The sequence below is a fragment of the Arvicanthis niloticus genome, chromosome 4 (genome assembly GCF_011762505.2).
Source record: "Arvicanthis niloticus isolate mArvNil1 chromosome 4, mArvNil1.pat.X, whole genome shotgun sequence".
NCBI lineage: Eukaryota > Metazoa > Chordata > Mammalia > Rodentia > Muridae > Arvicanthis > Arvicanthis niloticus.
In genome coordinates, this window is record NC_047661.1 from 67,802,737 (window position 1) to 67,830,119 (window position 27,383).

At 48.0% G+C, this 27,383-nt stretch overlaps 1 protein-coding gene across 1 annotated transcript; it reads left to right on the plus strand.

The window, feature by feature from the left end:
- The first annotated feature begins 160 nt into the window (after positions 1-160).
- Smg5 (SMG5 nonsense mediated mRNA decay factor) lies at positions 161-27,336 on the plus strand. Its single transcript, XM_034500007.1, has 22 exons — positions 161-398; positions 6,503-6,601; positions 7,595-7,718; positions 8,030-8,186; positions 10,491-10,580; positions 11,359-11,448; positions 12,286-12,364; positions 13,774-13,899; positions 14,007-14,075; positions 14,930-15,138; positions 15,684-15,821; positions 15,975-16,574; positions 17,995-18,170; positions 18,931-19,006; positions 19,609-19,784; positions 20,596-20,754; positions 23,457-23,516; positions 24,016-24,175; positions 24,550-24,640; positions 25,393-25,467; positions 25,787-25,925; positions 26,067-27,336. Exons 1-22 carry the CDS (start codon positions 325-327, stop codon positions 26,148-26,150), a joined length of 3,051 nt encoding a protein of 1,016 aa, XP_034355898.1. The 5' UTR covers positions 161-324; the 3' UTR covers positions 26,151-27,336.
- The last annotated feature ends 47 nt before the right edge of the window (positions 27,337-27,383 follow it).

Consider the following 27,383-nt stretch of genomic DNA (forward strand, 5'->3'; position numbering starts at 1 on the left):
TACATCTTTGACAATAAACGTTCCCGCAAAGACTTAAGCCCAGCAGAAACCACGCTACCCAGAGCTAGCTCCGGTAACTTCCCGGAGAGAAAACAATTTTTCGCGAGACTTGGTGGGTTGGTCGCTGGTCCGCGGCTTGGCGGTAGCTATCGCGAGATTTGATAGGTGGAGGAGGAGCCATCTCAGACAGCCGCCTCACAGCGATGGCGGCCGAGCAGGGCCGGTGGCAGTGGCGGCTGCGGGTACAGCTGGAGACGGCAGTGGAGGCGCCAGTAGTGGGTGGCGGGGGCCTGTGACCAGGAGGTGCCCCCGGGCTCAGGCACCATGAGCCAAGGCCCTCCTCCAGTGGAGAGCAGCGAACCTGAAGCAAAGGTCCTCCACACCAAGCGGCTTTACCGGTGAGAGGGCCGGGGTGTGTGTGTGCAGCCGCGGCGGGGAAGCGGGGCCGGCGAGGGGCGGGGCCTGCAGCGGGCGGGCGGGCCCGACGAGGGCGGGGGTGCAGCCGGGGAGCGGGCGGGCGTGCCCGGAGGAGCTGGGAAGAATTGGGTGGGTGGGAGGTTGGAAACCTGTGCGGAGATCCTTGCCTCCGTGAGCGTAGCGTGACGCGGGGCTGTGCGGAATTGGAGAGATCCGGTGGGAATTGGAGGTTGGGTAGGTGAGGGTGGGGGTCACAGGTGGAGAAAACCCGAAAGGGACTAGTGCGCAGAACCTTGCTGAGCACCAGTAAGGTTTACTAAAGTCCACAAAAACAGGATCATGTCCTTGATTTGCCCCTCTTGCTATGTGACCTTGGGCCTCAGTTTCTTCTTCCTTAAAAGGGAGGATTTGAGGTTGGAGTGATGGCTCAGTCCTGGCTTCTCTTTCAGAGAGGTCCCTAGTTCAATTCCCAGCACCCACCCACAGGGCAGCTCGTTAACTCTAACTCTATGGGATCTGACACTCTAACAGACATATATGCAGGCAAAATACCAGTGCACAAAAATTAGAAAGAAATCTTATTTTTTCTTTTTTGTTTTTTCGAGACAGGGTTTCTCTGTGTAGCCCTGGCTGGCCTCCAACTCAGAAATCCGCCTGCCTCTGCCTCCCAAGTGCTGGGATTAAAGACGTGCGATCTTTTAAAAAACAAATTTTAAATTATAAAAAAAGAGGTTTGATTTGAATACACTGTGAAATCCATTATGGCTTATGTTTTGTGGACTCTTGAGTGTGATTAAAGGCTAGAAAAGGCTAGTTATGTTGTTGGCTAGGAAGAAGGACTTTGGGTCCATCGTTCCAGGCACCCAGTGACTCAGTTCTTCCTTACAATCTTATGTCCACAGTCTCTTGTGTACGTAGAACGTAGATCCCAGAGCTGAGTCACAGTAAGATGAAGAGTGGAGACCAAGCTGAGTTTTCTGCCTTCTAGTAGGAAGTGGAGCTTGGGGCTTCCCGTTTACCTCAGGCCCTGCTGAGTGGAGATGCTTGCACTGCTCGGCCTGTGAAAAAATCAAGAGCTGCTTGATTCATGTGCCCTGCCTCTTCTGGCCTTGTAAGCTAGAAGGTGAAGGGAGTACAGGCTCTTTGGGAAGTAGATCCCCTGACCTCCCACCAGCGGGCCCCAAGCAGTAGTCTCCAGGCTGAGGAGTTCTCTGGAGATGGCTTGTGTAACTAGTAATGCTGCTAAGTGCTGAGCTGCCTGTCAGACACAGCGTGGGCCGAGGCTGTGATATTCCTTACTTGTCTCTACCCTGGGGGATGGCTGTGGACAATCTTCTGATTGTGTCAGGCCAGCTTTCTCAATTCTCAAACCTTTCTTTCACCGGACTGACAAGTTGAGCTGGTGTGTTTGCAGTATGTGTCATGTATGTATGTATGCGTGCATGCATGCATGCATGCATATGGGTTACCTGTGGGTTGTGTTGGTTTTGAGGAGGGTAAACAATTGAGGCAGCCAGTTTTGTTACATTTTGTGTGTGTGTGTGTGTCTAAGGCACTGGTGATGACGTTCTGACTTCTGATAAATGTGTTAGACTATGGAGCTGTCATTGAGCTTCAGAAAATTGGGAAAACTCCCAAAGCTAGCTATCTACAAATATTGATTTCTTTTTAAGGCTCTCTGAAGAAAAAGAAGGCAGAAAGGGCTTGCTGGGGAATATGTAAACACCAATTTATTAGGTTAATTCTATACTTGTTTTTAAAAATATTTGTACAACATTGATTTGAGTCAAGACTAATTTTTGTGGTTTTTTTCAAAGGGAGATTATAGTTTTGTTTGTTTTTTGAGCCCTGGCTGATCTGGAGCTCTCTGTATAGACCAGGCTGGCCTGGAACTCAGATAAGCCTGCTTCTGCTTCCTGAGTGCTGAGACTAAAGGCTTATGCCCTGGCAAGGTTATAGTTTCTTGAAGGAGCTTATGCTGTGATAGAAAATGGGGAAAAGGTGCTAAGTACTCCCAAATCTAAGCATTTCCCTTTGGAGCTTTCTAGAGTACCAGGGATTAACCTCTTTTTAAAAATTAAGAATGTAAGGAAATTTCTGGAGTCTGTTCATAAAAATACAAACACGTGGACTGGGGGTTGGAGTTTAGTGAAAGCTCTGGTTCAGTCTTCCAGCAGCATCAGCAAAAAAAAAAAAAAACCAAAAAAACCAAAAAACAAAACAAACAAACAAAAAAACCCAGCAGGGCAGTGGTGGCGCACGCCTTTAATCCCAGCACTTGGGAGGCAGAGGCAGGCGGATTTCTGAGTTCGAGGCCAGCCTGGTCTACAGAGTGAGTGCCAGGACAGCCAGAAATACAGAGAAACCCTGTCTCGAAAAACAAAACAACAACAAAAAAACCCACCTATACTCTTATTAAATCTGCCTGTAGCACTGAAGCCGCTTTGGGCTCAGGATATGTAGACAGGACAGTCGTTTGAATTTGAACTCAGAGTCTGAAGACAGCAAGATCCTGTCCCCAACAAATAAACTCACCCTGTCCAGAGGACTAAGCTGCTGCCTCTGGCATTGAGGTTCAGCTTGGCAGGAAGGGCTTGGCTCTCACTTGTTGGTAGCCTGAAAGGTGACTGAATTCTAGAATATTGAGTTATCAAGCTTGTCTTGTGAGAAGGCTTTGATTTCCAACTCACTGACAGCTGGGTGCTGTCAGTCATTTGGCCCTGTGTAGGGTAGCTTTTAGTGTGCTGCTGGGTCATACAGAGTCCAAGGCTGCTGCGGTCCACTTTCTCTGGCCTAAGTCCACATCTTGGTTTGTTCTGGCACCATCAGTCTGTGTTTGGATTGCTTTTGTGACCACAGCAGAACTTAATTTGCCTGCTTCCATAGCTACTACCTGCCATCCTCTCGAGTTTACCCTCCTAGAGAAGAGCCTACTTTGAGGACTCCTTGGGCATCTATTGTACAGTTTCTGTGGCTGTCTTTGCTACAGTGGCTTACTTGCCTCTTAGCTTCTGGAGTCAAACACCTCAGTTATATAACAAAAAGGAGGGAAATTGATGCTTATTGAACATTTACCAAGCACTGTCATGAGTGTCATTTTTTTTAACAAAGTGGATAATTGTCATATTTCCATTTTATAGCAAGGTAAACTGAGACATAAGGAAGTATATGCAGCACCACAGAACTGGTTAGAAATAGAAATGAAATTAGAACTCCTGAAGTCTGGTTCTAAGCCTACAATCTTTGTGGGTGGTGTTATTGTTGTTGGGTGTTTGTTTAGGTTTGGTTTTGGTTTTTCTTTTTTTTTTGTCTTGTTTTTGTTTGTTTGCTTCAAGACAGGGTTTCTCTGTATATCTCTGGCTATTCTGGAACTCACTCTGTAGACCAGGCTGGCCTCAAACTCAGAAATCCACCCGCCTCTGCCTCCCAAGTGCTGGGATTAAAGGTGTGCACCACCACTGCCTGGCTGGTTTTGTTTTTTTGAGATGGGGGTTTCTCTATGTAGTCTTGGTTGTCCTGGAACTCTCTCTATAGACCAGACTAGCTTTGGGACTCAGAGATCCATGTGCTTCTGCCTCCAGAGTACTAGGATTAAAGGTGTGCACCATCACCCTCTGTTTTTGTTTGTTTTTGACACGGGGGTCTCACTATGTATCCTTGGCTGTCCTGAAACTTAATATGTAGACATGGCCCTGATACAGCTCCCCCACCTCCTTCGTGCTAGGATTGAAGGTGTGTATCACTATGCCTGGCCAAGCCTACAGTCTTTGATATGTGGTCTTGCTATATAACCTGGTCTGGCCCAGAATTTGCTAAGTAGCTCAAGCTGTTCTGAAATTCAGAGAATACAATTGTAGTGCTGGGATCCCACGTGCCCACACTCATGCTGAAGCACTCTTTTGTTTTCTAAGACAGGATTTCTCTGTGTAGTCCTGGCTGTCTTGTAACTCACTCTGTAGACCAGGCTGACCTCAAACTCAGATCACCTGCCTCTGCCTCCAGAGTGACTGCTATTAAAGGTGTGCACCACCAAACCTGGCTTCTGAAGTGCTTTTGAAAAATGTCCTGCCGGGCTGTGGTGGTGCATGCCTTTAATCCCAGTGCTTGGGAGGCAGAGGCAGGTGGATTTCTGAGTTCGAGGCTAGCCTGGTCTACAGAGAGTTCCAGGACAGCCAGGGCTATACAGAGAAACCCTGTCTCGAAAAAACCAAAAAAAAAAAAAAAAAAAAAAAAAAGTCCTGCTCATTTATTTTGTCTGTACATATGAGTGTGGGTATATTTGTGCCATTAAGTGCCAGAGCCTGTGTGGTGGTTAGAGGACAACTTCTGGGAGTCAATGTTTTCCTTCTACTGTGTAGGTCTCAGGGATAGAATTGAGGTCATCAGACTGCATCCAAATGCCTTAACCCTTAATTGAGGCATCATGCCCTGCCACCATTCCCTTTTGAGACAGTCTCATGTGCCCCTCTACTTCATGAATGCTGGGTCATACATGGTCGCTCAGTTTTGTTTGTGGGTTTCTTGCATTTATTTATTTGTGTATATATGCACATTCTTGGCATACTTCACATTAAATTTATATATCATTCAAAAAAAATCTCAGGACAGAATTAGAACTAGAAAAACACTTATCCTTATATTTCATAAGTCACATGTACTTGGTCTTTCCTCATCCCTTTACATTTAGCTTTTCTTCTCTTCTGTATTCTATACTATACCCATGGTACGTTTACATGTGCACACACCCACATACATATGTGTATATATGCACTAGATCTTGAATATGAGAGAGAAATTGTGGGTTTTGTTCTGAGACCGCCAAGTCTTTGCTATAATGAATAAAGTATCAATAAACATACATGTATATATTTGTGCATGCGTGTGTGTGTCTGTCTGTCTCTCTCATTCTCTCTCTCTGTCTCTGAATGGAGAGATAAAGAGTACATATTTTTCTTCCAGAGGATCTGGATTCCAGAGTTTGAATCTTAAAACCCATAGTTCACAATTACTTCTAACTCTAGATTTAGAGAATTTGTCATCCTCTTCTGACCTCAGGTATGGGTGTGTTCACACTTGCATGTATAATAGCCATGACATTCACCTGGAGTCCTGAACAACTTATGGGAATCAGTTCTCTTTTTTCATCATGTGGGGCTCCAGAGTCAGATCCAGGTTATCAGGCTTGACAGCAAGTATTGCCTGCCCATGGTGACTGGTTTTTGTTAAGATTTTTAAAAAAGTATATACATATATATGTTGGGGGTTGTGCATGTGTGAGTTACACTTATTCACAGTCTTGTCCACTCTATGTGCGTGCTTGCATTCGAACTCAGGTGCTCATATTTGCACAGTAATTGTTCTTACCCTGTGAGACATCTTCCCAGCCTGAGAATGCCTTTCTTTTATGTCAGAGATAATAAACTCATATAAGAATCTACTCCACCATTCTGATATTGAATGTTTACTGAATGCTAAAGCTGTGAATAGATTGTTACATTTATAAAACTAGTCTAAGTACCTGCATTATGTGACTCATTTTTATTAATATGGTGACCTTTAAGAGGCTAGGTAATTTGCCAAGGTTAGAACCTTAGTTTTTCTGTGTCTGGCAGTCTGTACTCTTTGCATTTTGAGGGTTTTCCATCTTTGTACTGTTGACATCATGGGTAGGGTAATTTTCTTAAACTGGGCCTTGCTACATTGCCCAGGCTGTTTTTGAAGTTGTCATAGTAAATAATCCTCCTGCTTCAGCCTTTGAAATCCTAGGATTACAGGTATATATCACCATGACCCCTAGATCTTATTTGGTAGGCTCATCTGTATATCAAAATTTTTTAGAAGAATCCACTAAATGCTAATAGCACCTCCCTCAGGCGGGAAGACAGAGTGTCTTTATTATTGCCATATCCCTTGAGCGGGGCTGCTGTATCAGAGTGAAGTCTACCTCTTCATTTCCCTAACCTTCAGTATTCCCTTCCATTTTTCTCCCTTCCCTCTCCTCCCCATTTCAGTGTTTCTTTAGACTCTGTATTCTGGCACCCAAAGTGAACTGTGCATATGACTCAGGTTCTTTGTTTCCCTGCAGGGCTGTGGTGGAGGCTGTGCATCGGCTAGACCTCATCCTTTGCAACAAAACTGCTTATCAGGAAGTGTTCAAACCAGAGAACATTAGCCTGAGGAACAAGTAAGCTGGAATCTTGAACTACACCGTCTAACTGCTTCTGTGCCTGTCTCTACAAGTAGCTTTGCTGGATATAAATGAATATATATTACGTTTAACCTTCTGACCTCATGGTGCACTAATGAACCATGAGCTCTCTGGCTTCCCTGAGAAAACAGATGAGAATCCTTCATTCCTTCTGCAGCTTGTACATCCACTAGATTGGTGCCATAAAAATGGCATTTGAGTTGAAGGGGATTGGTCATGTGAAGAGAAAATAAAACGGAGAAGAGAACATGTGGGGAATGAAGAATGTTAAAATTCTTTTTTTTTTTGGTGGTTGTGTTTTTTTTTTTTTTTTGTTTTTTTTTTGTTTTTTTTTTGTTTTTTTTTTAGACAGGGTTTCTCTGTATAGCCTTGGCTGTCCTGGAACTCACTCTGTAGACCAGGCTGGCCTCGAACTCAGAAATCCGCCTGCCTCTGCCTCCCAAGTGCTGGGATCAAAGGCGTGTGCCACCACTGCCCGGCCCTTTTTTTTTTTTTTTTTTTTTTTTTTTTTTTTTTTTTTTTTAAATTGGATATTTTATATATTTACATTTCAGATGTCATCCTCTTTCCCCATTTAGAAACCTCCTATCCCATCCTTCCTCCTTTTTGCTTCCTCCATTTTAATCACATGCAAGTATTAAGGTCAGTTCTAGGTTGAGGAACTAGCAAATAGTCAAGGAACAAGCAAGGCAATAAACAAAGTTCCCTGAGGGCTTATCAGGATGACCAAAATATCCAACCCTACTTCCCTGTCCTAGCCCAAAAGTTAAAATTCTTACTATTTCCTATTCCTGTTGCTGTCTCTTGGAGACTCCACCTTGCCTTCCTAGGCAATCGGAGTCATTGACACTGGTGTCTCTTGGGAGCCAGAGTTCTGTTGGTGTTAGTAATAGCTCATGCCTGGCTCTTGGCTCCTGTGTATTCTTGTCAAGGGATGACAGTGCCTCATGTTCCCTTATTCCTCCTCAGGCTGCGTGAGCTCTGTGTGAAGCTTATGTTCTTGCACCCAGTAGACTATGGGAGGAAGGCTGAGGAACTGCTGTGGAGAAAGGTATACTATGAAGTTATCCAGCTTATCAAGACTAACAAAAAGGTAAGGGGGCCCTAGGAGTGGGTGAACTAGCTTAAAGAGGTGAAGCTGAAGAAGTAGAGAGCTAGAAAAGTGGGTGCAATACATGCTTGGAGGTGCAGGGGCAGAGCAGAAACACAAAATTGAAATTGGAGAAAGGAGCTTGTCACATGAGAGTTCCAGTAACACAGCTCTAAAGCTGTGAGGTAACTTGTGTGGGAAGAGAGGTGTGCCTGAGATTCTAGAGCCAAGAAGGGGAGATTTCCTCAGATGGACAGGTTGCAGCAGAGGGAGTGGCACTCTGAGCTTAATGTCTTCATTTTCCTGGTCTCCAGCACATCCACAGTCGGAGCACCTTGGAATGTGCCTACAGGACTCATCTGGTTGCTGGCATTGGCTTCTACCAGCATCTCCTTCTCTATATCCAGTCCCACTACCAGCTGGAACTACAGTGCTGCATTGACTGGACTCATGTCACTGATCCCCTCATAGGTGAGTGAAGCATTGAGGTGTAGGTTCTTGTCCCGCATTGTCTTCAATGCTTGAATAACTAGTAACCAGCCAGGCAAATGGAAGACCTTCAGATGCTTTGTAAAGTTAGATTGCTCCAAACGGGCATGAGTTATTTACGGTGAAGGTCTAAGGAACAGAGGCCCAGGACTGATGTGGAGGCAGAAGGGGGGTGAGGGGGTCAGGGCCTAGTGTAGATCTGGCTCTGAAAGGCGCTATTAACCTTTCCTTTCTTCTCCCAGCTGAGTTCTGCCAGCGCTGTAGCTTTTAACTTTGGAGATTGTTTTTCAGTATTTGTTTGAAGTTTTGAAATCTTTAGAAATATTGGGGAAATTGACAGTTTCCAGAGGTGCAGCCGCTAAGATCCTAGCAGCCACGATTTACTTTCTTTGTAGCTCATGGTCCTCCCTTCAGCTCAGCTACCTTTGAGAGGCCCTTCTTTCTTCCATCTCTCCTTGCTCTCTCTGCTCTCTTCCCTCCTTTAGAACCTTGGCCTAGCTTTCACCAACAGGTAGACTTTCTACCTCCTACCTGACAATGTTCTTGTCAAAAGCACAGCATCTGTGCTTTGTTAACTTAAAATATTATTTAAAAACAAAGGAGGAGCTGAGTAAAGTGCTTGCCATAGAAGCACACAGACCTGAAGTGAGATTCCCAGCACCTGTGTGAAAACCCAGATGCAGAGGTTGCAGGTTTGTAATCACAGCTCTCAGAAGGTGGAGACAGGAAGATCCCTGGGGTTAGTTGTTCAGCCAGTCTAGTGACTTGCTAAGCTTCAGGTTCTGTTTTTCAAAAGAAGGTGGAGAGGGCTAGAATGATGCTCAGTGAGTTAAGACATTTGCTGCCAAACCTGCTAACCTGAGTTCAACCCTGAGATCCACACAACAGAAGGAAAGAATCAATTCCTAGAGGTTGTCTTCTGGTTTCCACATGTGTACCATGCCATGCATGCCTCCACTCACATATACATACATACACACAGAAAACAGATAAAGAATGGTAAGGAAAGGTGGAGAACACTTGAGGAAAATTTCTCAGTGTCTTCATCTGCCCTATACATACCGTTCTCACATACACATGCATGTGCACACACACGGGCTGAGGTAGTACAGCTCAGTGATGCCCCTATACATACCGCTCTCACATACACATGCATGTGCACACACACACAGGCTGAGGTAGTACAGCTCAGTGATGCCCCTATACATACCGTTCTCACATACACATGCATGTGCACACACATGGGCTGAGGTAGTACAGCTCAGTGATAGAGTCCTTTTCTGATTGTGTGAGGCCCTAGATTAAAGCCCTGATACCACAGAACGACCACAAGATTAATGTGCAGATAGTGTGTATATGATTAATTAGAAAGCCAGAGGGTCCACAGCCTCCGAATTTGCTTGAGATGGTCAGGTCCCAGAACACTACCTTTTTCTCCTTGGTGTTTTCTTCATTCAGCCAAGTACAAAGTCCACAAGAACATCAGGAAAAGTTTTTCAGAGTGGGGCTTTGCAGGGGACCTGCAGAATCACAGGGCTTGAGGGTCTGGTTTCCAGAGCCAGGCTGCTCTTCAAATCATCTTTGTTTTGTTTTGAGTCAGAGTCTCATTATTGATATCTGGCTGTCTTGAAACTCACTCTGTAGACCAAACCAATCTCAAACTCACAGAGATCACCTGCCTTTCAAGTGCTAGGATTAAAGGCATGCACCATTCTGCTTAGCTGTGTGTCAGAGTGCCCCTGAGTGAAGAAACCCTCAATTTACCATGTCTCTTTGAATCTTTTTGTTAATTTATTTTGAGACAGGGTTTCTCTGTGTAGCTCTGGCTGCCTGGAACTTGCTTTGTAAACCAGGCTGGCCCTGAACACCCTGATATCTACTTGCCTCTGACTCAAAATACTGAGATTAAAGGTATATACCACCATTGCCCTGCTGCCTCTTTGAATCTTAGACCAAACTTTGTACCTTCACATAGGTAGCTTTGATATAGTTCCTCCTTTGCCTTTCCTGTCACTAGAGCCTCATCTCTTCTTTCTGTTAGCCAACCTATGTTGACCTTTCAGGTGACCATCCTCTTTTGAGGGTCTTCTTTCCTTTGTGCTGCTATGTGTCTACTTGCTTCCTAAATACTTGTCTACTGAGTTCTGTAAGACAGTTCTAAGGCTGGTCCAGCATCTCCTCTTTTCTTCTCCTAAGTTACATTTCTACCTTGGGGAGTCGGGGTTGGGAGGAGGAGTAGAGGAATGAGCTCATAAATTCATACCTGTCTCTCTGCTCCCCTTTCAGGATGCAAGAAGCCAGTATCTGCTTCAGGAAAGGAGATGGATTGGGCACAGATGGCATGCCACCGATGTCTGGTGTACCTTGGGGATCTGTGTAAGAATCTTTACCCTTCATTTCTTCTGCTCTGGGCTATAGGAAAAGTCCAGACTGCTTCAGTTGATGGTACCATCTTTTACATATTGAACAGCTGGTAACAGTCTTTCATTGCCTACCAGTCAGTTCTCTATGGCGAGCTAGGAATGGGGACATAACTTTGATATTTGAAGTAGTCATTATGATCGCTCTTTCAGTAGCTCAGGAAAATTGTAACTTGGATACTCCTCCTCATTGGAGGCTTTCTGTTATCTCTCTGGACTCTGAGGTGAGTCAGAACTTAAGCATCAAGAGGCTCAGAGAGCAGTTACTGCATGGTACATGTTACTGAGACTGGAAAGGTGCTCTCTTGTTTTATTGCTCTGAGTTTCTAGTCTTTGTAGACATCCATTCCTTATTGGGCTGCAGTTGTGGACTTGCTGGGAACATTACATTCACTGACCTGAAGCTCCCTTGGCTCTGTCCCTGTCATACTCCTGGTCTTTTCACGGTCACTAGTGTGCAGAGTCCACTGTTTCACATTAGCTGGACCAGTATCTTCTTGTAGAGTTAACCAGCTACATTCCAGAACCAAATAAAAGAGATCTTTGCAAGCAATTATATTTTGAATCTATCAGCAAGGAAGAGAGTCAAGACTTGGACTACGTCCAAGACCCTATAGCCTTGGTCTTAGTTCATGTCTGTTTCCCAGTCTCCTTATAGCTTTTAGGGTGGGCTCTGATGTGGGAGAGGGCTTTCCAAAACACAGAATCAGTGCATTCTTTCTCTCTTAATATAGCACGCTATCAGAATGAATTGGCTGGTGTGGACACTGAGCTGCTAGCTGAGAGATTCTACTATCAAGCCTTGTCAGTAGCTCCCCAGATTGGTAAGTGTCCTCTTGATGTACTAACCAAAGCGTCTTGGAAAGGGAGGCAGTTCTCTTGTCAGACAGGCCTTGTGCTCATTTCTCTAGGTCCTTGATTCTCCTGCTCTCATCTCATGGGTATAGAGTCTCCCTTGTGTGACACACAGAGATGGAGGAAAGGGGAGAGAAAGGGACATGTCTTAAACAGAGAAAAAGGGGGAAATGTCTGTGAAGTTATGTAGAAAGAAGAAATCATGCATCAGTTTGCCCTGCAGAAGGTGTAATGGGACGATGGATAAAACTCTATACAGAGGCTGTGGATGGAGCTTGGTAGAGTGCTCGCCATACATGCGTGAAGGCCCTGTGAGTGATCTCTAGCGCTGTGGAAACCAGGCCTGATAGTGTAGTACACTTAACATCCCAGTGCTTGAGAGGTAGAGTTTGGAAGATCACAAGTTTAGGTCTCCTTTGACGATTATACCAAGTTTGAGACCAGCCTAAGCTATGAGATCATATCTCTATATATATTTTAAAGCTACCATTATAGACAGAAATGGGGCTTCACATGTACGGTGTAGTTAGGAGCTCAGACATTAAACAGACTGAGCTAAAAGAAAGGAGAGGCTCCATTGAAGAACTGCAGGGTAACTGAAAGGGTGCAGCCCAGGGTCCAGGTGAGTCCTGGAAACCAAGATGGAATGATAGCAAGAAAGACTAGTGACCCCTTGGAGGAGTGAGAGTGGTGGCGGCCACCTGACGTTCCAACTCTACCGGCTGGCCCAGAATTTTACCACTGGAATCTCTGACAGCCTTGACTAAAGATTGTGGATTTACACTGTGAATTCTCTTTGATTCCAGGAATGCCCTTCAACCAGCTGGGCACCCTTGCAGGCAGCAAGTATTACAACGTGGAAGCCATGTATTGCTACTTGCGCTGGTAAGTGTTTGCCATCTCTTTCCCAAGCTCTGCAGTCCTGCGTTGTCCCTGCATCCTCACCTCCCCATTCTATTTCTCCATCTTCGCCAGCTTCTGGCTGTGATGGGGCCATTCTAGATTGAAGGTCTTCATTCAAGGAAGCCCTGACACAGCCCTTAAGCATTTTACAGAGCCACATGGATTTATAGGCCATTGAGATGTTACAATAACGACACTCTAATGGTAAATGTGAGGTTATTATTATTATTTTTTTGTTGTTCCCATGTTGGTTGGTGGGTTTGTGAAATAGGATCTTGCTGTGTACCTGAGGCTGGCCTAGATTTCACTGTGTAGCGAAAGCTGACCTCAAACTTGGCAATGGTCCTTCTCCCTCTGTCTCCCGAATGCTGGGTTATAACTATATCTACCATAATAGCCAGGACTGCTGACTTTATAGAAGGAAATTTGTTTTGTTTTTTAATCATTTACATTTGTTTTTGTTTAATTTTTTTTTTTACTTTATGTGTATGAGTGTTTTGCTTGTATGTATGTATGTTTTTAACCTTTCAAGTATACCTAGTGCCCAAGGAGATCAGAGGAGGGCATCAGATCCCTGAAACTGGAGTTACAGATGGTTGTGAGCTACCTTGTAAGTGCTGGGAATCAGAAGTAGGGGGATCGGGAGTTTAAGGCCAGCCTTAGCTACAAGAGACCCTGTCTCAAGAAAACTCTACCAAGACAAATATGTCACATAGTGCCAAAGTCACGGTTTTGTAATGAATTAGGTTTTCATTGAGGATTCAGCACTACCATGTGCCAGCTGTGTGACCTTGGATGATTTGTTCTTACAGGCTCTCTCTCTCTCTCTCTCTTTTTTTTTTTTAAATCTTTATATGTAGATAGTGTTAGAGTACATTGTGTGCCTGACCCAGGTTAAGTGTTGAAGCATTAACAAGCAGTGCAGGTAAATACACTTGGCTGCAGTAAATGCTTATGCAGTGCCACCCATTGCAAACTAAGATGATATATTGAAGTCAAGCTTGTAACAAAGGAGGATTAATTGCCCTCTTCTACACTGAGAGAATAGATGTTATCACCTTTACTTGAATGAATCTCCTTCTCTCTCTCTCTCTCTCTCTCTCTCTCTCTCTCTCTCTCTCTCTCTCCCTCTCTCCCTCTCTCCCTCTCCCTCTCCCGTCTTTTCCCCTCCCCCCCTCCATGTGTGTCTGTCTGTCTGTCTTTGTGCTTTATGTGTGTGTATCCATCCATCCCTGTCTCCCTCCTCGGGAAAGATGACTGAGTTTGTATAAAGAAATTGAAACACCCTTTATTTACTGGTAATGATTTCTTAAAGCCCCAACAGGTGACCTTTCCCATTTCCTCCTATTCCCCTGTCCAGATGCAGTAGCTTACCCCTGTTTCTCCTTCAGCATCCAGTCGGAAGTGTCCTTTGAGGGAGCCTATGGGAACCTCAAGAGGCTATATGACAAGGCAGCCAAAATGTACCACCAGTTGAAGAAGTCTGAGACCAGGAAGCTTTCCCCTAGCAAAAAGCGGTAATTGGGGCCCATGGGGAGGAGGAGGGTTCTTTTTGCAGTGGTTGTAGTGGAACCACAGGGATTCTAGAACATTCAGCATATACCTTGGGTTTCTCTCATTTCAGATGCAAAGACATTAAGAGGTTGTTGGTAAACTTCATGTACCTACAAAGCCTGTTACAGCCCAAAAGTAGGTGAGTGGAAGCAAGTGTGAACAGGAATGGTATCAAGCAAGTCCTAGCCTCAGTGCTCCTAACCCAGGTCAAGGAAGGAACATCTGCTGAACCGTGCTTTTTTTTTTTTTTTTTTTTTTTTTTAAGATTTTTATTTATTATTGTATGCATATGAGTACACTGTAGCTATCTTCAGACACCCCAGAAGAGGGCATCAGATCCCATCACAGATGTTTATGAGCCACCATATGGTTGCTAGGAATTGAACTCAGGACCTCTAGAAGAGCAGTCAGTGCTCTTAACCATTGAGCCGTCTCTCCAGCCCTGAACTGTGCTTTCTGTGGGAAAGGCTTACCAGTTGGTTCTCTATGGCCATCCTGGCTGACAGGAGTGAGTGCTTACTAGATGCTAGAGGAGTAACCAAGTGATTGAATAGACACCCATATTCTTTCCTTTGCGTTTTAAGGGCCTTGCTCATACTAGGCAACATCAATTTTCTTCTTTTGACATCAGCTCTCCCCAGACCCTGGATCCCCATAGTCTCTATTCCAGACAGAGTCTTACTATGTGACCCTTGGGGGCCTGAAACTTGCTATGTAGCTGTGTGGATCAGGCTAGCCTTGAATTCACAGAGATCTGCCCTCCTCTGCCTCACAAGTGCTGGGATTAAAGGTGTGTGTCAGCATACACGACCAATCAATTGATAGGTTGATTGATAGATAGATAGATAGATAGATAGATAGATAGATGTGCTAGAGGTTGAACCCATGGCTGTATGCATGCTTGGGAAACACTTTACCCTTGAACTACATTTGTAGTTCTTTACCAGCCCCACCTCATCACTGACATCCCTTGTCCCTTCTGCCTTCCCATAGCTCCGTGGACTCAGAGCTGACCTCACTTTGCCAGTCTGTGCTAGAGGATTTCAACCTCTGCCTCTTCTACCTGCCTTCCTCACCCAACCTTGGTCTAACCAACGAAGACGAGGAGGAGTGTGAAAGTGGATATGCTTTCCTCCCCGACCTGCTCATCTTTCAGATGGCCATCATCTGCCTCATGGGTGTGCACAGTTTAAAGAGAGCAGGTACTCCTTACCATGTCCCTTTGCTCTCCCCACTGTCCTGTTTGCAGTGTAGTCACAAGACTGACTTCTATAAGTAATCCCTTCCTTGCCTGTGTAACCACCTGGTGTGTAAAATCAGGACCAGGGAAGCCTATTGACAGGACCTCCTGTGAAGGAGCAGGCAGCTGTGGGTTCTTACTGTTACCCTAAACCCCTCCATAGTAAGGTATAATCTTCAGGGTCCAGGCCTTGCTACTGGAGCACTTAGGCCGTCTGAAGCCCTTCCTGGCAGAGGTAATAGAGAGGCACTACTAGTAACCCGAGGTTCTTGTTCTTGTGGAACAGTCCCAGGCCAAGAGGGGGAAACTAGGATGAGAGGATACACCTACATGAAAGGTGTGGGGTGAGCTGGGACATTCTGCTTTTCGGGAAGGTGGACACTATTCTTGAGACTACCTTGTTTACCATAGAACCAGCTTTGATGAGTAGTTGGGTTATTGGATGAGTTGACAGCAGGCAGGACAGGTTGGAATTGATGATGCTTACTCCTGCTCTCCTGGTTTTAGGATCCAAGCAGTATAGCGCAGCCATTGCTTTCACCCTGGCCCTCTTCTCCCACCTTATTAATCATGTCAACATACGGCTGCAGGCAGAGCTGGAAGAGGGCGAGAACCCTGTCTCTGCTTTTCAGAGTGATGGCACAGGTTCGAGGCTGGGGGAGGTTATGACTGGAAAGTTTACCTGGGACTTGGGGTAATCAGGAGGGAAAGTCATACCTGGTGGGAGGTAGTGTGGGAGGGCATGTTCCAGCTTATATTTTCTTGTGTTCGTCTCCCCTGACTGTCCTCTTTACACAGATGAACCAGAGTCAAAAGAAGCACTAGAAAAAGAGGAGCCAGAGCCTGAGCCTCCCGCTGTGGTGCCTCAAGCTGATGAGGGTAGAAAGAGCCGAAAGCATTCTCGACTCTCTTGTCTTCGTCGCCGCCGCCACCATCCTCCTAAAGCTGGTGATGACAGTGATCTGAGTGAGGGCTTTGAGTCAGACTCTAGCCATGACTCTGCCCAGGCCAGCGACGGCTCAGACAGTGGCTCTGATAAGAGCCTGGAAGGCAGGGGCACTGCCTTTGATGCAGAGACGGACTCAGAAATGAACAGCCAGGAGTCCCGCTCAGACCTGGAAGATATGGAGGATGAAGAGGGGACACGGTCTCCAGCCCAGGAGCCCCCTCAGGCCAGATCAGAGGCTCCTGATTCCCTCAATGGCCCCCTGGTCCCCAGTGAGGCAAGCATTGCCAGCAATTTACAAGCCATGTCCACCCAGATGTTCCAGACCAAGCGCTGCTTCCGACTGGCTCCCACTTTTAGCAACCTGCTCCTGCAGCCTACCACGGAACCTAACAGTGTGGCCAGTCACAGGCCTTGTGTCAACGGGGATGTGGACAAGCCTTTAGAACCAGGTGCCTGGGTCTGCCTCTGTCTCCTGCTTGAGAGACCGCCTTTTCTCGAGTGACCTCACTCTTGGTGTTTTCCTGTCAGGAGTCCTTGTCCTATGCATGTACTCATTTCCAGCTTCCAACACATTTGTTGTCTTGCTGCTTTCCACTGCAGACTCTTCGGTGGCTTTACTCTCTTCTCTCCTCATATTGGAGGTTGTACTTCCTTCCCTCATGGCATCCAGCTCCCTCAAGGCTCCCAGAAGCTGGACATAATGTTCTTGTCAGAGTAGTACATTTGAGCGACACTCACGTATCATTGTTGTGTAGCCTATTCTAGAGCACCAGGCTAGACTGTTTGGGAGTGTTGTCTCATCTTTTGCTACTACTGGGGAAGCCAGGCTAGGACCTCATGCATGCTGGCCAGGTGTTACACCACTCAGCTGCTCTCCAGTGGCTAGGGTGTTGTCTTGCCTTCAGTTTAGCAATCTGTAGTGGAATAGCTGCCATCCCTTTTCTTTTCTTTTATTTTTTTGTTTGTTTTTGTTTTGTTTTTTGTTTTTCGAGACAGGGTTTCTCTGTGTAGCCCTGGATGTCCTGGAACTCACTCTGTAGACCAGGCTGGCCTCGAACTCAGAAATCCGCCTGCCTCTGCCTCCCAAGTTCTGGGATTAAAAGGTGTGAGCCACCACTGCCCAGCTGCCATCCCTTTTCTAAATGCTGTCTTTAACCTCAGACTTTGTACAGGATGCTCCCTTTGTCTGAAGCATGTGGGAACATGTTCTTTCTTGCCATAGTAGTCCCACTCTTTGCTTTTTTTATTTGTTTGTGTGGTGTTGTTTTGTTTTTGGGACAAGGTCTTTCTGTGTAGTCCTGACTGTCCTGGAACTTGCTCTGTAAACCAGGCCTCAAACTCAAAACTCAGAGGTCTGACTGCCTCTACCTCCTACATGCTGGGATTAAATGCATGCACCACCTTGTTTAGCCACATAAATCTTTAAAAAGTGCACATGGGATTGCTTGAGGCCAGTGAGATCTTCTCCAGTGGGTTCCTGTGCCATCTGTCCCTCTGCAGCCTCCACCTCTGCTGTCCGCTGAGACCTTACTGCCCACTTGTCTTGAGACTAGACTGAGCTTTAGGAGCGCTAACTAATATGTCTTATGCTTGTGTTCCTAGTGTTTAACATAGTACATGGGGGTGGAACTTTTGAGATTTAAGAAATTTTAAGTGAAGTCAGGTATCATGCTACATGCCTTTAATCCCAGCATGAAGTTCTTGGTTTAAAAGTTAGTGGGCCTAGAGTAATGGGGCACAGATTTTACCCTGAGTGATATCAGAACACAGACCCTAGGCTACCTGTAATGAGTGGGTAATGTTCCCTGAAAATGTTGGAGCCTGTTGACAAATGCTGTTACCCCATTTTCTCTCCTTTGCCCAACCCAGCCTCTGAGGATGGCTCTGAGTCAGAGGGGAGCGAGTCCAGCAGCCGCTCCTGTCGCAATGAGCGCAGCCTTCAGGAAAAGCTGCAGGCCCTGATGGCTGAGGGCCTCCTTCCTGCTGTGAAGGTCTTCCTGGACTGGCTGCGAACCAACCCTGACCTCATCATTGTGTGTGCACAGGTGATTATCCCACATCCTAATCTTCAGGTCCTAAAAGGTTGGAATGGTGATGAGATAGCATGGGGCCTAGGCAGCTATGTGGTGATCTGCCAAGAACCTGGTGGACCTGGCAACAGCAGGCATGATCTTTTCCCTCAAAGAGTCTATGGCCAGGGGACAGAGAGGAAGCTGCTCATTCTGCTTTATTTTCCCAAAGCTGACTTAATAACTGACATTCTGGGTAATACTGGGGACCAGACTCAATAAACATAAGCATACAGAGGAAAAGAGAGACAGCAAAGCAGAGGGTAGCAACAGAGATGGGGACTTGAAACAAATTTGAGGATTTCCAGCAAAGACTGAGGCTTAGGAGATCAACTCTTAGGAGCCAGTGTTGTCAGACTTGCTGCCTGCCATAGGGGCTGGGTGGGGCCTGTACCACCTTGGGATCAGAGATTTAGTCTTGAGCTTCTTGTTGCAGACTTGCAGTCAGTGTTACAATCTAGCTCTGTGAAAGGCCCTGTTCCCTTCCTGTGAGTTTCCATTATATATGAGAAGCCAGGCCCTGGCTCTCACTTTCACAGTCCAGAAAGCCACCCTGGGGACCATACTGTCTTTTCTGACCAGGTCCCATTTTCCCAGTCATCCATGAACTCCTGTTGTTAATCTGCCTATCAAGTCCCTGTTGGCCTCATAACACAAGGCCTTAGGTATGATACTTGCCCTCTTGCTGCTGTTCTGTGTTGTCTGTGGCTGGAGGGCTCCTCCTTTTTCTCCCCAGAGCTCTCAAAGTTTGTGGAACCGCCTGTCTGTGTTGCTGAATCTGTTGCCAGCATCTGGTGAGCTCCAGGATTCTGGTGAGTGGGCCCCTAAGACTATTCTTCCCTCTTACTGGTCCCATCAAACCTGGTGGGGCCTGGTCCTTTAACTTAGCTTTTGGGATAAGGAGCACCTCCCTATCACATAGCAGTCAGCATATGACCCAGGCCTCTCCAGTTCCCACACCACTGTTCTAGTGAGCTGGTGGTCTCCTGTGTGAGGAGGTGTGCTCCCTGGGGAAGCAATGGAATGGGTAAGAACAGAGAGGATTCTGGGAGCCAGGGTTGTCACAGTCATCTCTGTCCTGCTCGCAGGCATTGAGGATTGACGTCCAGAGTTATCAATTCATCCCTTTTACCAGCTTCCAAGTAGAAAGCTCCTGCTGTCCTGCCTCCTGAGACTAACCAGCCATTCTTCTGGAGCCCTTCTCTTTATTTCAGGGGTCTTCCTGGGCTAATTGTTCTTGTTCTCCCTCCCTACTTTCTCCTTCAGTTTTCCAGCTTTGGTGTCTGTCCTTCCCTTTCCAGCCATCTGTCCTAGGGCTATGTCCTGTCTCAGCCTGGTAATTCCCTATAGGAGGTTTGTATCGCCTGTGTGGTCATTCCCCAGGGCATTGCTCTGATATTCTCCTTCTGCCTAGGACTGGCTCTGTGTTCTGAAGTCCAAGGTCTCCTTGAAGGCTGCGAGCTGCCTGACCTCCCTGCTGGCCTGCTGCTCCCAGAGGACATGGCACTGCGTAACCTACCTCCTCTGCGGGCTGCTCATAGACGCTTTAACTTTGATGCAGATCGGCCCCTGCTCAGTGCTTTGGAGGAGGTAAGGGATGTGCTTCATGCTACAAGGGACAGGCTGTCATCACACAGGGCAGCAAGGCAGGGATTATCAAGGCTACAGGCTAATATTGACACCTGTCTCTTTTTTCGTTCTCCTCCTCCTATTGAGGGCAGAGCAAGTTAATCAGGACTTGGAATCTTCAGCCTCTCTTGGCCAGCTCAGAATTGAGCACCAGTCTGACTAGCAGAGCCAGAAAGCACGCACTTTGGTCAGCAGCTTTTTCCCTTGAGTCTCTCACCACATAGGCCATCTGGGGGCAACGAGGGAAGTCCAGCCAAACAAGCAGGATACTGAGGTTTTTTGGCCCTCCTCCTGGCTGTTTTCTCCACAGCCAGAGAAGCCTGGCTGTACTTGGTTTTATATTTTAGGGTTCTGGGTCAGATTCATATATGGCAGGGAGGAGACAGTTTTACTGACCAAAAAAATTAACAAGTGTGAGCTAGGGGCCTGAGGAGGAGAGATGGCATTAGAACCCAAGTCTCCTCATTCCTGGACCAGTGCCTTTTCCGTCTTTGTGTCTTCTTTTTGCAGTACTGGGTATCAGATCTATAGCCCCATACATGCTGGGCAAGTGCAGCACCACTGAGCTACACTCAGCACTCGTACGAGTCTCTGGGCCCTGCTAGCCTCTTAGTTTTCTGCAGTTAGTGGTTAGCGGTCTGCATCATGGTACCTTTCCAAGGAGCCCTTCTGCTGGGAGGTTAGCGGGGTGGCAGGAGAGTGAGAGCAAAGGCTGTTGAAGGGGATGCCTAGAGGGCCTGCTCAGATTGGCTGGGTCTCCCTTCTCCCACAGTCGGTGGTGCGCATCTGCTATATCCGCAGTTTCGGGCACTTTGTTGCTCGCTTACAAGGCAGCATCCTGCAGTTCAATCCAGAGGTCGGCATCTTCGTCAGCATTGCTCAGTCTGAGCAGGAGAGCCTGCTGCAGCAGGCCCAGGCCCAGTTTCGTATGGTAAGTCAGCCTTCCCTTCCTTGGAAATTCTTTCCATTGGGCTTCCTGAAGAACCAGAGTAAGGGGCTCAGCTGCACTGGTGATTCTCATTTGAAGAACTAGGAAGCCAGTTTGGAGGCCCAGCAAGGCCTAAGAAGTGTAGGTCCTGACCTCTCCTCAGTAAGTCTTGAGGCCATCTCTGTCATCACTGAGTCTGTGAAATAGACAAATCACTGAACCTTGCTTAGCTAGCTTCCTATCACGTACAAGTACAGGAATCCATAGAATCAACTCTGGGTAGGGAGAAGATGGGGTGATGGTGCCTGTCAGGACTTTGCACATTGTCCTGGGGAGGGATGATGAGCAGGTGTCCCATGCTTTTCTTTCACCAGAGGTTAAGACTGGGGAATGGAACAGAATGTGGGGCTTACACATGGAGGACACGGTCTTTCAGACATGGTCTCTCCAAAGAGCGGGCAGACAGTATCCTGTGCTGCTCAGCACAAGTGCTGAAAATTTACTCTGTCATGCTGGTCAGTTTTGACACTGGGCTTAGGTAGTAAATGTGTCAGCCTATTCACTTGTCCGTCTACGCTCATGTGCAACCCTGGCAGTGCTGTCCTTCCCGAGCCCGTCAGCACTAGTTCCTTTGTAGTGTTGGTGTCTGGTATGGGAATTATGTCCCTCCTGTGTCAGCCAGCCTCAGGGCATCCCAAGCCATTAGCAGCTTCAGATCTCTGAGTCCCCTTGCTGTGGACAGCTTGACAGCATGTCAAGGGGATGTGTTCCCAGAAGCTCCCTTCCTTGCCTTAGGAAGAAGCACATTTTGTTACAAACAAAGCTTTTGTGTTAAGACTTTTATTGATGTCCTACACAGGAAGACAGTAGGGTGGAGCTACCGAAATAGTGATGGGGAAGCTACACAGCTGCAAAGAAAACTTGTAGGATTGTTACAGGCATTTTGTCTAACAGCTCCCAAAGAGGTAGGGGCAGGGGACAGTCAGCAGTACCCTCTCATGTGGAGCTGGATGCTCAGGCCATACCACTTCTTGCTCTGCCTAGGTTACAGACTTATCCAAGGAGTTCATCCCCACAGCCGTCTCCCGCCATGCACTAGGCACTCTGTGCTGAGTCTGTTTTGCAAGTGCCCTGTTTCTTCACCCGCAGCCTCCCTGTGTCGTGGGTGCCTGTGTCCTCACTTTATGTCTGAGAGAACAACGGAAAGGTCCAAGGCTCTGTGTCGCGGGGAAAATCGTAGTTCTTTGATTTGTCTCAGTTTTAGTCTCTTTTTAACCATATTAGGATTGCAGTCATCTCCCTGTGACAGGTACCACCATGCCTGGTACCAAACCTGTCCACTCATCCTGACTATTGCATGCTGTTTGGGGGCCTTAATTTCTGTGTAGTCCGTGTGCTCGCCAGGAGCTGTTGCCTCACTGCTAACCATCTGCTGGGCTTAGGAAGTCTCTTGCAGGTCCTTCTGGAAAGGTTTCTCTCTGAGGCCAGCAGATCCACACCTGTCTGAGCTGCTGGCTAGTGATGGCCTAGCCTTCAGTTGATATGGCTCTCCCCTTCATGTGCTCAGATGGATTCCACGAACTTGCTCTGATTCTTGAGGGCAATTACACGGGGGCCTTAATTCCCTTTCTGGATCTTGAAATTTCACAGTGACAATTTAACATAAAAAGTCAGGTTCATAGGCTCCATTCTGCAGAAGACGAGAGGACTTTGTCCACTTCGCACTCTCCATTTCTGTCTCCTGGCTACCCTGTAAGGGTGTGACCTCCATCAACTCTGCCATCCTGTTCTTTCCTTCTCCACAAGTGTTCCTCACAGGGACATGGTTGGCTTTTGAGGCAGGGCAGTTCTTAACTGTGCAGGAGTCTGCAGAGTAGGAGTGGGTCTTGCAACTGGGACTGTAGAGTTGTCTGGTTTGGTCTCATTAAAATGATATCTGAAGAACTACTTGGCTCACCTGAGAGCCTTCAGTGATGCCAGTTACCTTACAGGACAGAGTGTACGAAGGGCTTAGAACTTCATTTTGAAACTGAAAGCATGCCAGATAAGATGATGATGGGTGTTGGACGTTTAGGAAAACTGTTGCGGCTATGCTTAGAGAGCAGGGATGAGTCATAGAGAGGCGTGGGGTAGAGCATCCTGAAAGGATTGTTTTTGGGCTGAGCCTTACTTCTGAGGAAAGGGAAGGATGTTGGTGTGCTGGTCAGAGGGTTCACGTGACAAGGCTGGTCTGCTGATAACTTGTATGCTCAGAGGGGCGACAAACCCACTCTGAGCATTCTGACTTTGGCAGTTGGTGGTTCACTTACCAAGTGAAGGAAGGCTGGGAGAAAGAAGGAGTGGGTGGGGCTACTGGGCAGGCAGGTGCACTTGTGCACAGAGTGGGCAGGTCTGTACATGAAAACCCTGGCAGGTCAGGAGCAGGCCAGCGTACATGTGCTTCATATCTCCTAAGGGGGACTGGCTAGGAGGAATAGGAACAGGTCAGGGCCTCCATCACAACAGGGAGTGTCTCATGTATTAAAAATGTTCAGCTGTCTCCTGTACCAGGTCGCACACAGCGGTTATAGAGTGAATTGGAAAAAATTCATTTTCCATGCCTCTTTCCCTCCTGTAGGAATATTAAGGGACTTCACAGGAACTAGTCCTCTGAGTCCAGAGGAGGGACCGTAGCCCTGCTTCTCATAACTGTGGTTTCCTTGTAGGCGGAGGAGGAGGCTCGGCGGAACAGGCTCATGAGAGACATGGCTCAGCTACGATTACAGGTAGGCAGTGTGTACATCCTTCTGTCCTTGGTCTGGCTTTTGCTTAAGCCAGTTCTCAGATACTGCCTGCTATGACTCTGGTCCACTCCTCAGAGCTCTTTCCTGACCTCCAGGCTGTTCTCCCTGGTGCTTAGCCTCCTGATCACCTTGTCTCTTTACTCCAAGCTTTGCACTTTCCCCAAGGTCACTGTTGAAAAGATTCCTGTCTGCATAGCAATAGGAGGAGCTCTGTAAGAGCTACCTTGGGCCTGGCAGTGGTAGTGCAAGCCTTTAATCCCAGCACTTGGGAGGCAGAGGCAAGGCGGATTTCTGAGTTCGAGGCCAGCCTGGTCTACAGAGTGAGTTCCAGGTCAGCCAAGGCTATACAGAGAAACCCTGTCTCAAAAAACCAAAACAAAACAAAACAAAAAAGAGCTACCTTGGCCCTGACTGCCCAGAGTCTCCTCAGCACAGACCACTGGGCTCTATGCACTTCAACCACTCAGCCTTTTCTTACCAGCTCGAGGTCTCCCAGCTGGAAGGGAGCCTACAGCAGCCCAAAGCCCAGTCAGCCATGTCTCCCTACCTCATCCCTGACACCCAGGCCCTCTGCTACCACCTTCCTCTTATCCGCCAGCTTGCCACCAGTGGCCGATTCATCATCATCATTCCAAGGACAGGTAAGCTTACAGGGAGGTTGGGTACAGAGAGTGCGTATAGAAACCAAATATGGGATTGAGAGACCCTTATCTGATGTCCAGTATGTATGTAGTCTTGTTCAAGTCCTACCTACCACTTGTGGACTGCAGCCTCATCGTAGGCATATGTGTAAACACTGCTGCAGAGGACATGGGAACTAGATAAGAAATGCAAGTGGAAGTTCTGGGAAGTTGCTAAGCACATTGTGGTTGGTCATGCTTTCAAAGAGCTTCTGGAACCTTGTGGGCATGGCAGTCCTGCACACATCTCCTGCACCTGTAATTTCCTGCAGAGTGGCCTGCAGTCTGAGCTTACTGTCTTGTCCTTACCTTCTCTCACTCACTCTGCCCACCAGTGATTGATGGCCTGGATTTGCTGAAGAAAGAACAGCCAGGGGCCAGGGATGGGATCCGGTACCTGGAGGCAGAGTTTAAGAAAGGAAACAGGTGAGAGTTGAAGTGTGGCTGGGACCTTGTGCAGCCTGCGTCCATTACCTGTGCTCAGGAGCTCTGCCCCTGCCTGCTAGAGAGGGAGAGCCGTGCCTCATCCCTTGCTCATGTGATCCGCATACCACTTTGGGAGGTCCCAGCTGCTTGAGACAAGGAGAGCAGAATGACTGCGTGCAAGCCCTAGGGAATCTGGGCTGTGTTTCTGAGGCAGACTCTGGATAGCACCTGCTGGGAGAAAATCACAGTTGGGGCCCAGCTCCTGGCCGGGGCTCCTTTGAAGGAGCTGTCATACTTCAGGTGGAGACCAAGGATCAGGCTTCCTAAGGAGGCTGCTAAAGCTATTCAGGGAAAAGCAGGCGCTCAGCCCAGGCCCCATCCTTCTTAGCCTTGGGACTGAGGGAGCAAGAGAGGAGAGAGCTTTCCTCCACCCTGCCTCTGCCCCGCCTGGCCAGGAAGCTGCACAAGGACTGCTTGTTGGGAGGTCACCTCCAGGGGCTCCCGTTTGAAAGCATCTGCTGCTGCTCCTTTCTGGCTCCTCCCCTGGGAACAATCAGAAACTTGATGTTATCAGTAGAGAAAGCCAACCCAGTGTCCAGGAAGCCACTTGAAAATGGCTCCACACAGCCTGATTGGGAGGGACACAGCTGCCCTGTCTCCCTGAGCTGACATGCTCTGCCCAGCTACAATGGCCTGCTTTGTGTGAGACCCCATCCCCATCCCCTGCCCTACCTTTGTGATCTCCTTTGCAGATACATTCGCTGCCAGAAGGAGGTGGGAAAGAGCTTTGAGCGGCATAAACTGAAGAGGCAGGATACAGATGCCTGGTAAAGTGTCAGCCTTCCCTCAACACCTGTTAGGAGCTGACTTGCTAGCCCTTCTGGGAACTCCCCCTACCTTTGGAGTGGGATAGGTCAGCGTAGCCTACCAGGACCCTCTCATGATTCTAAAGTTGCTTTATCCCAGAACCCTTCCCTCCCTTGAGCAGAGATGCCTAGGCTCAGCATCGTTGTCTAACCCCCAGCACATACACCAAGGCCAGCTTCTATGACCCCTGCCACCAGCTGCATTTCCTCTTCCCTCCTAGCACTCTCCAGTCAAATTATGGAAATGCCTGACCTTGTTCCCTTTACCCCACATTCCCAGGACTCTCTATAAGATCCTGGACAGCTGCAGACAGTTAACTCTGGCCCAGGGGGCAGGGGAGGAAGACCCAAGTGGCATGGTGACCATTATCACAGGCCTTCATTTGGACAACCCCAGTGCACTCTCTGGGCCTATTCAGGTGAGTCACGAGTGAGGTAGAGAGCGGGTGGACATCTTCAGACCGTCCAGACAAGCTGTCCTTTTTCTGCCATTACCCTTCCCCCAGCCCACTATTTCAGGTTAGTCTCTCCCTCATATTTCTTCCTCTGTCATTGTACAGGCTGCCCTGCAAGCTGCTGCCCATGCCAGTGTGGACGTCAAGAATGTTTTAGACTTTTACAGGCAGTGGAAGGAGATTGGTTGAGACTGACCCCTAGGCCCTGCCATGGGGCTGACTCCAGATTTCTCCTGTTCTCCCTGGCGACAAGGATACCACCTGTAGTCACCCCCCACATGCAGACTCAAGCAGGCAAACAGGAAGGAAGGCCAGCTGCACTGAGGCTGCAGGGAGGGCCCAGGAGCCAGCGGGGAGTATGGGGGCCCCTGTTGCCAAGGCGAAATCAGGAAACTGAGGGAGGTTCTTGGAGTAGGAGTGGCTGTGGACCTGGCCAGCCTCCCACCTTAACCCCTGCAGTCCCAAGGGGCAGGGGCAGGGGCAGGCATGGCTGGCTGCATTTCATTGGGGCAGTTCTTGGACTTCTGAGAGGAAAGGATGACACGGGGGCCCTGTCCTCACCCAAGATACAGGGTTGGTGGGGCTGGGAGTTTGGACCCCCTAGCTCTCAGGAAAGAGTTGGGAGATACTGAGTGCATGGTTCTCTGCAGACCCCACCCATCCTTAAGGAACCCCCTCATCCCTTGTCTCCCATGGGGAACGGGGCAGCTATGAGGGAAGCAGGGCCTGCACACTCGGAGGCCTCACTTCCCCTCTGCTGCTGCCCAGCTTCCAGGCCCACTTAGTGGGCTGGCTGGCTGTCCGCCGGCAGTCATCCCTTCCCCACCAGCTCAGTCATTGTGCTTTGTGCTCTTGGCTGCTGTGCTGGGGTAAGGGGTGCCAATGAGGGTGCGAAGGCCAAGGCCACCCCTCTCACCATCCAGGGAGGGCTGGAAGAAGGGTGGCAGAGGCAAGATCCCTGGAAGCTGCTTACTCGGGGCCCTCCTCCATCCTGGACTACCCTCCTTTTGCCCATCCCCAGGACTAGAGCCCTGGTAGGCTGAGCACAGGCTGGCTTTGTAGTGTCAAATGACACAGCAGCAGAGATCATGAATGAGAGCAGAGCTGTAGGGGAGGCTCTGGCCAGGGTGACCCCAGTTCTACCTCTCAGGCTGAAAGCAGAGCATAGCTGGGGCTGGGTTCTTTTCTGTTCCCCCTCCTTGCCCCAACTGGCCTAGCTGCTTTGCCTGTGCTTAGAGGAGCTGGCTTCCTGCCTTCCACTAAGAAAAGGTCTGGGAGAACCAGGGTATAGTTGGGGTTACCATATTTCCAATTCTGGCGGACTTAAAGACTCAAGCATCACTTAATAAAGACACCCCCCCCCTTCCCAAGTCTACCCTGCCTACTGTGTCTTTTGTATGGGAGCTTTGCTGGGGATGGATT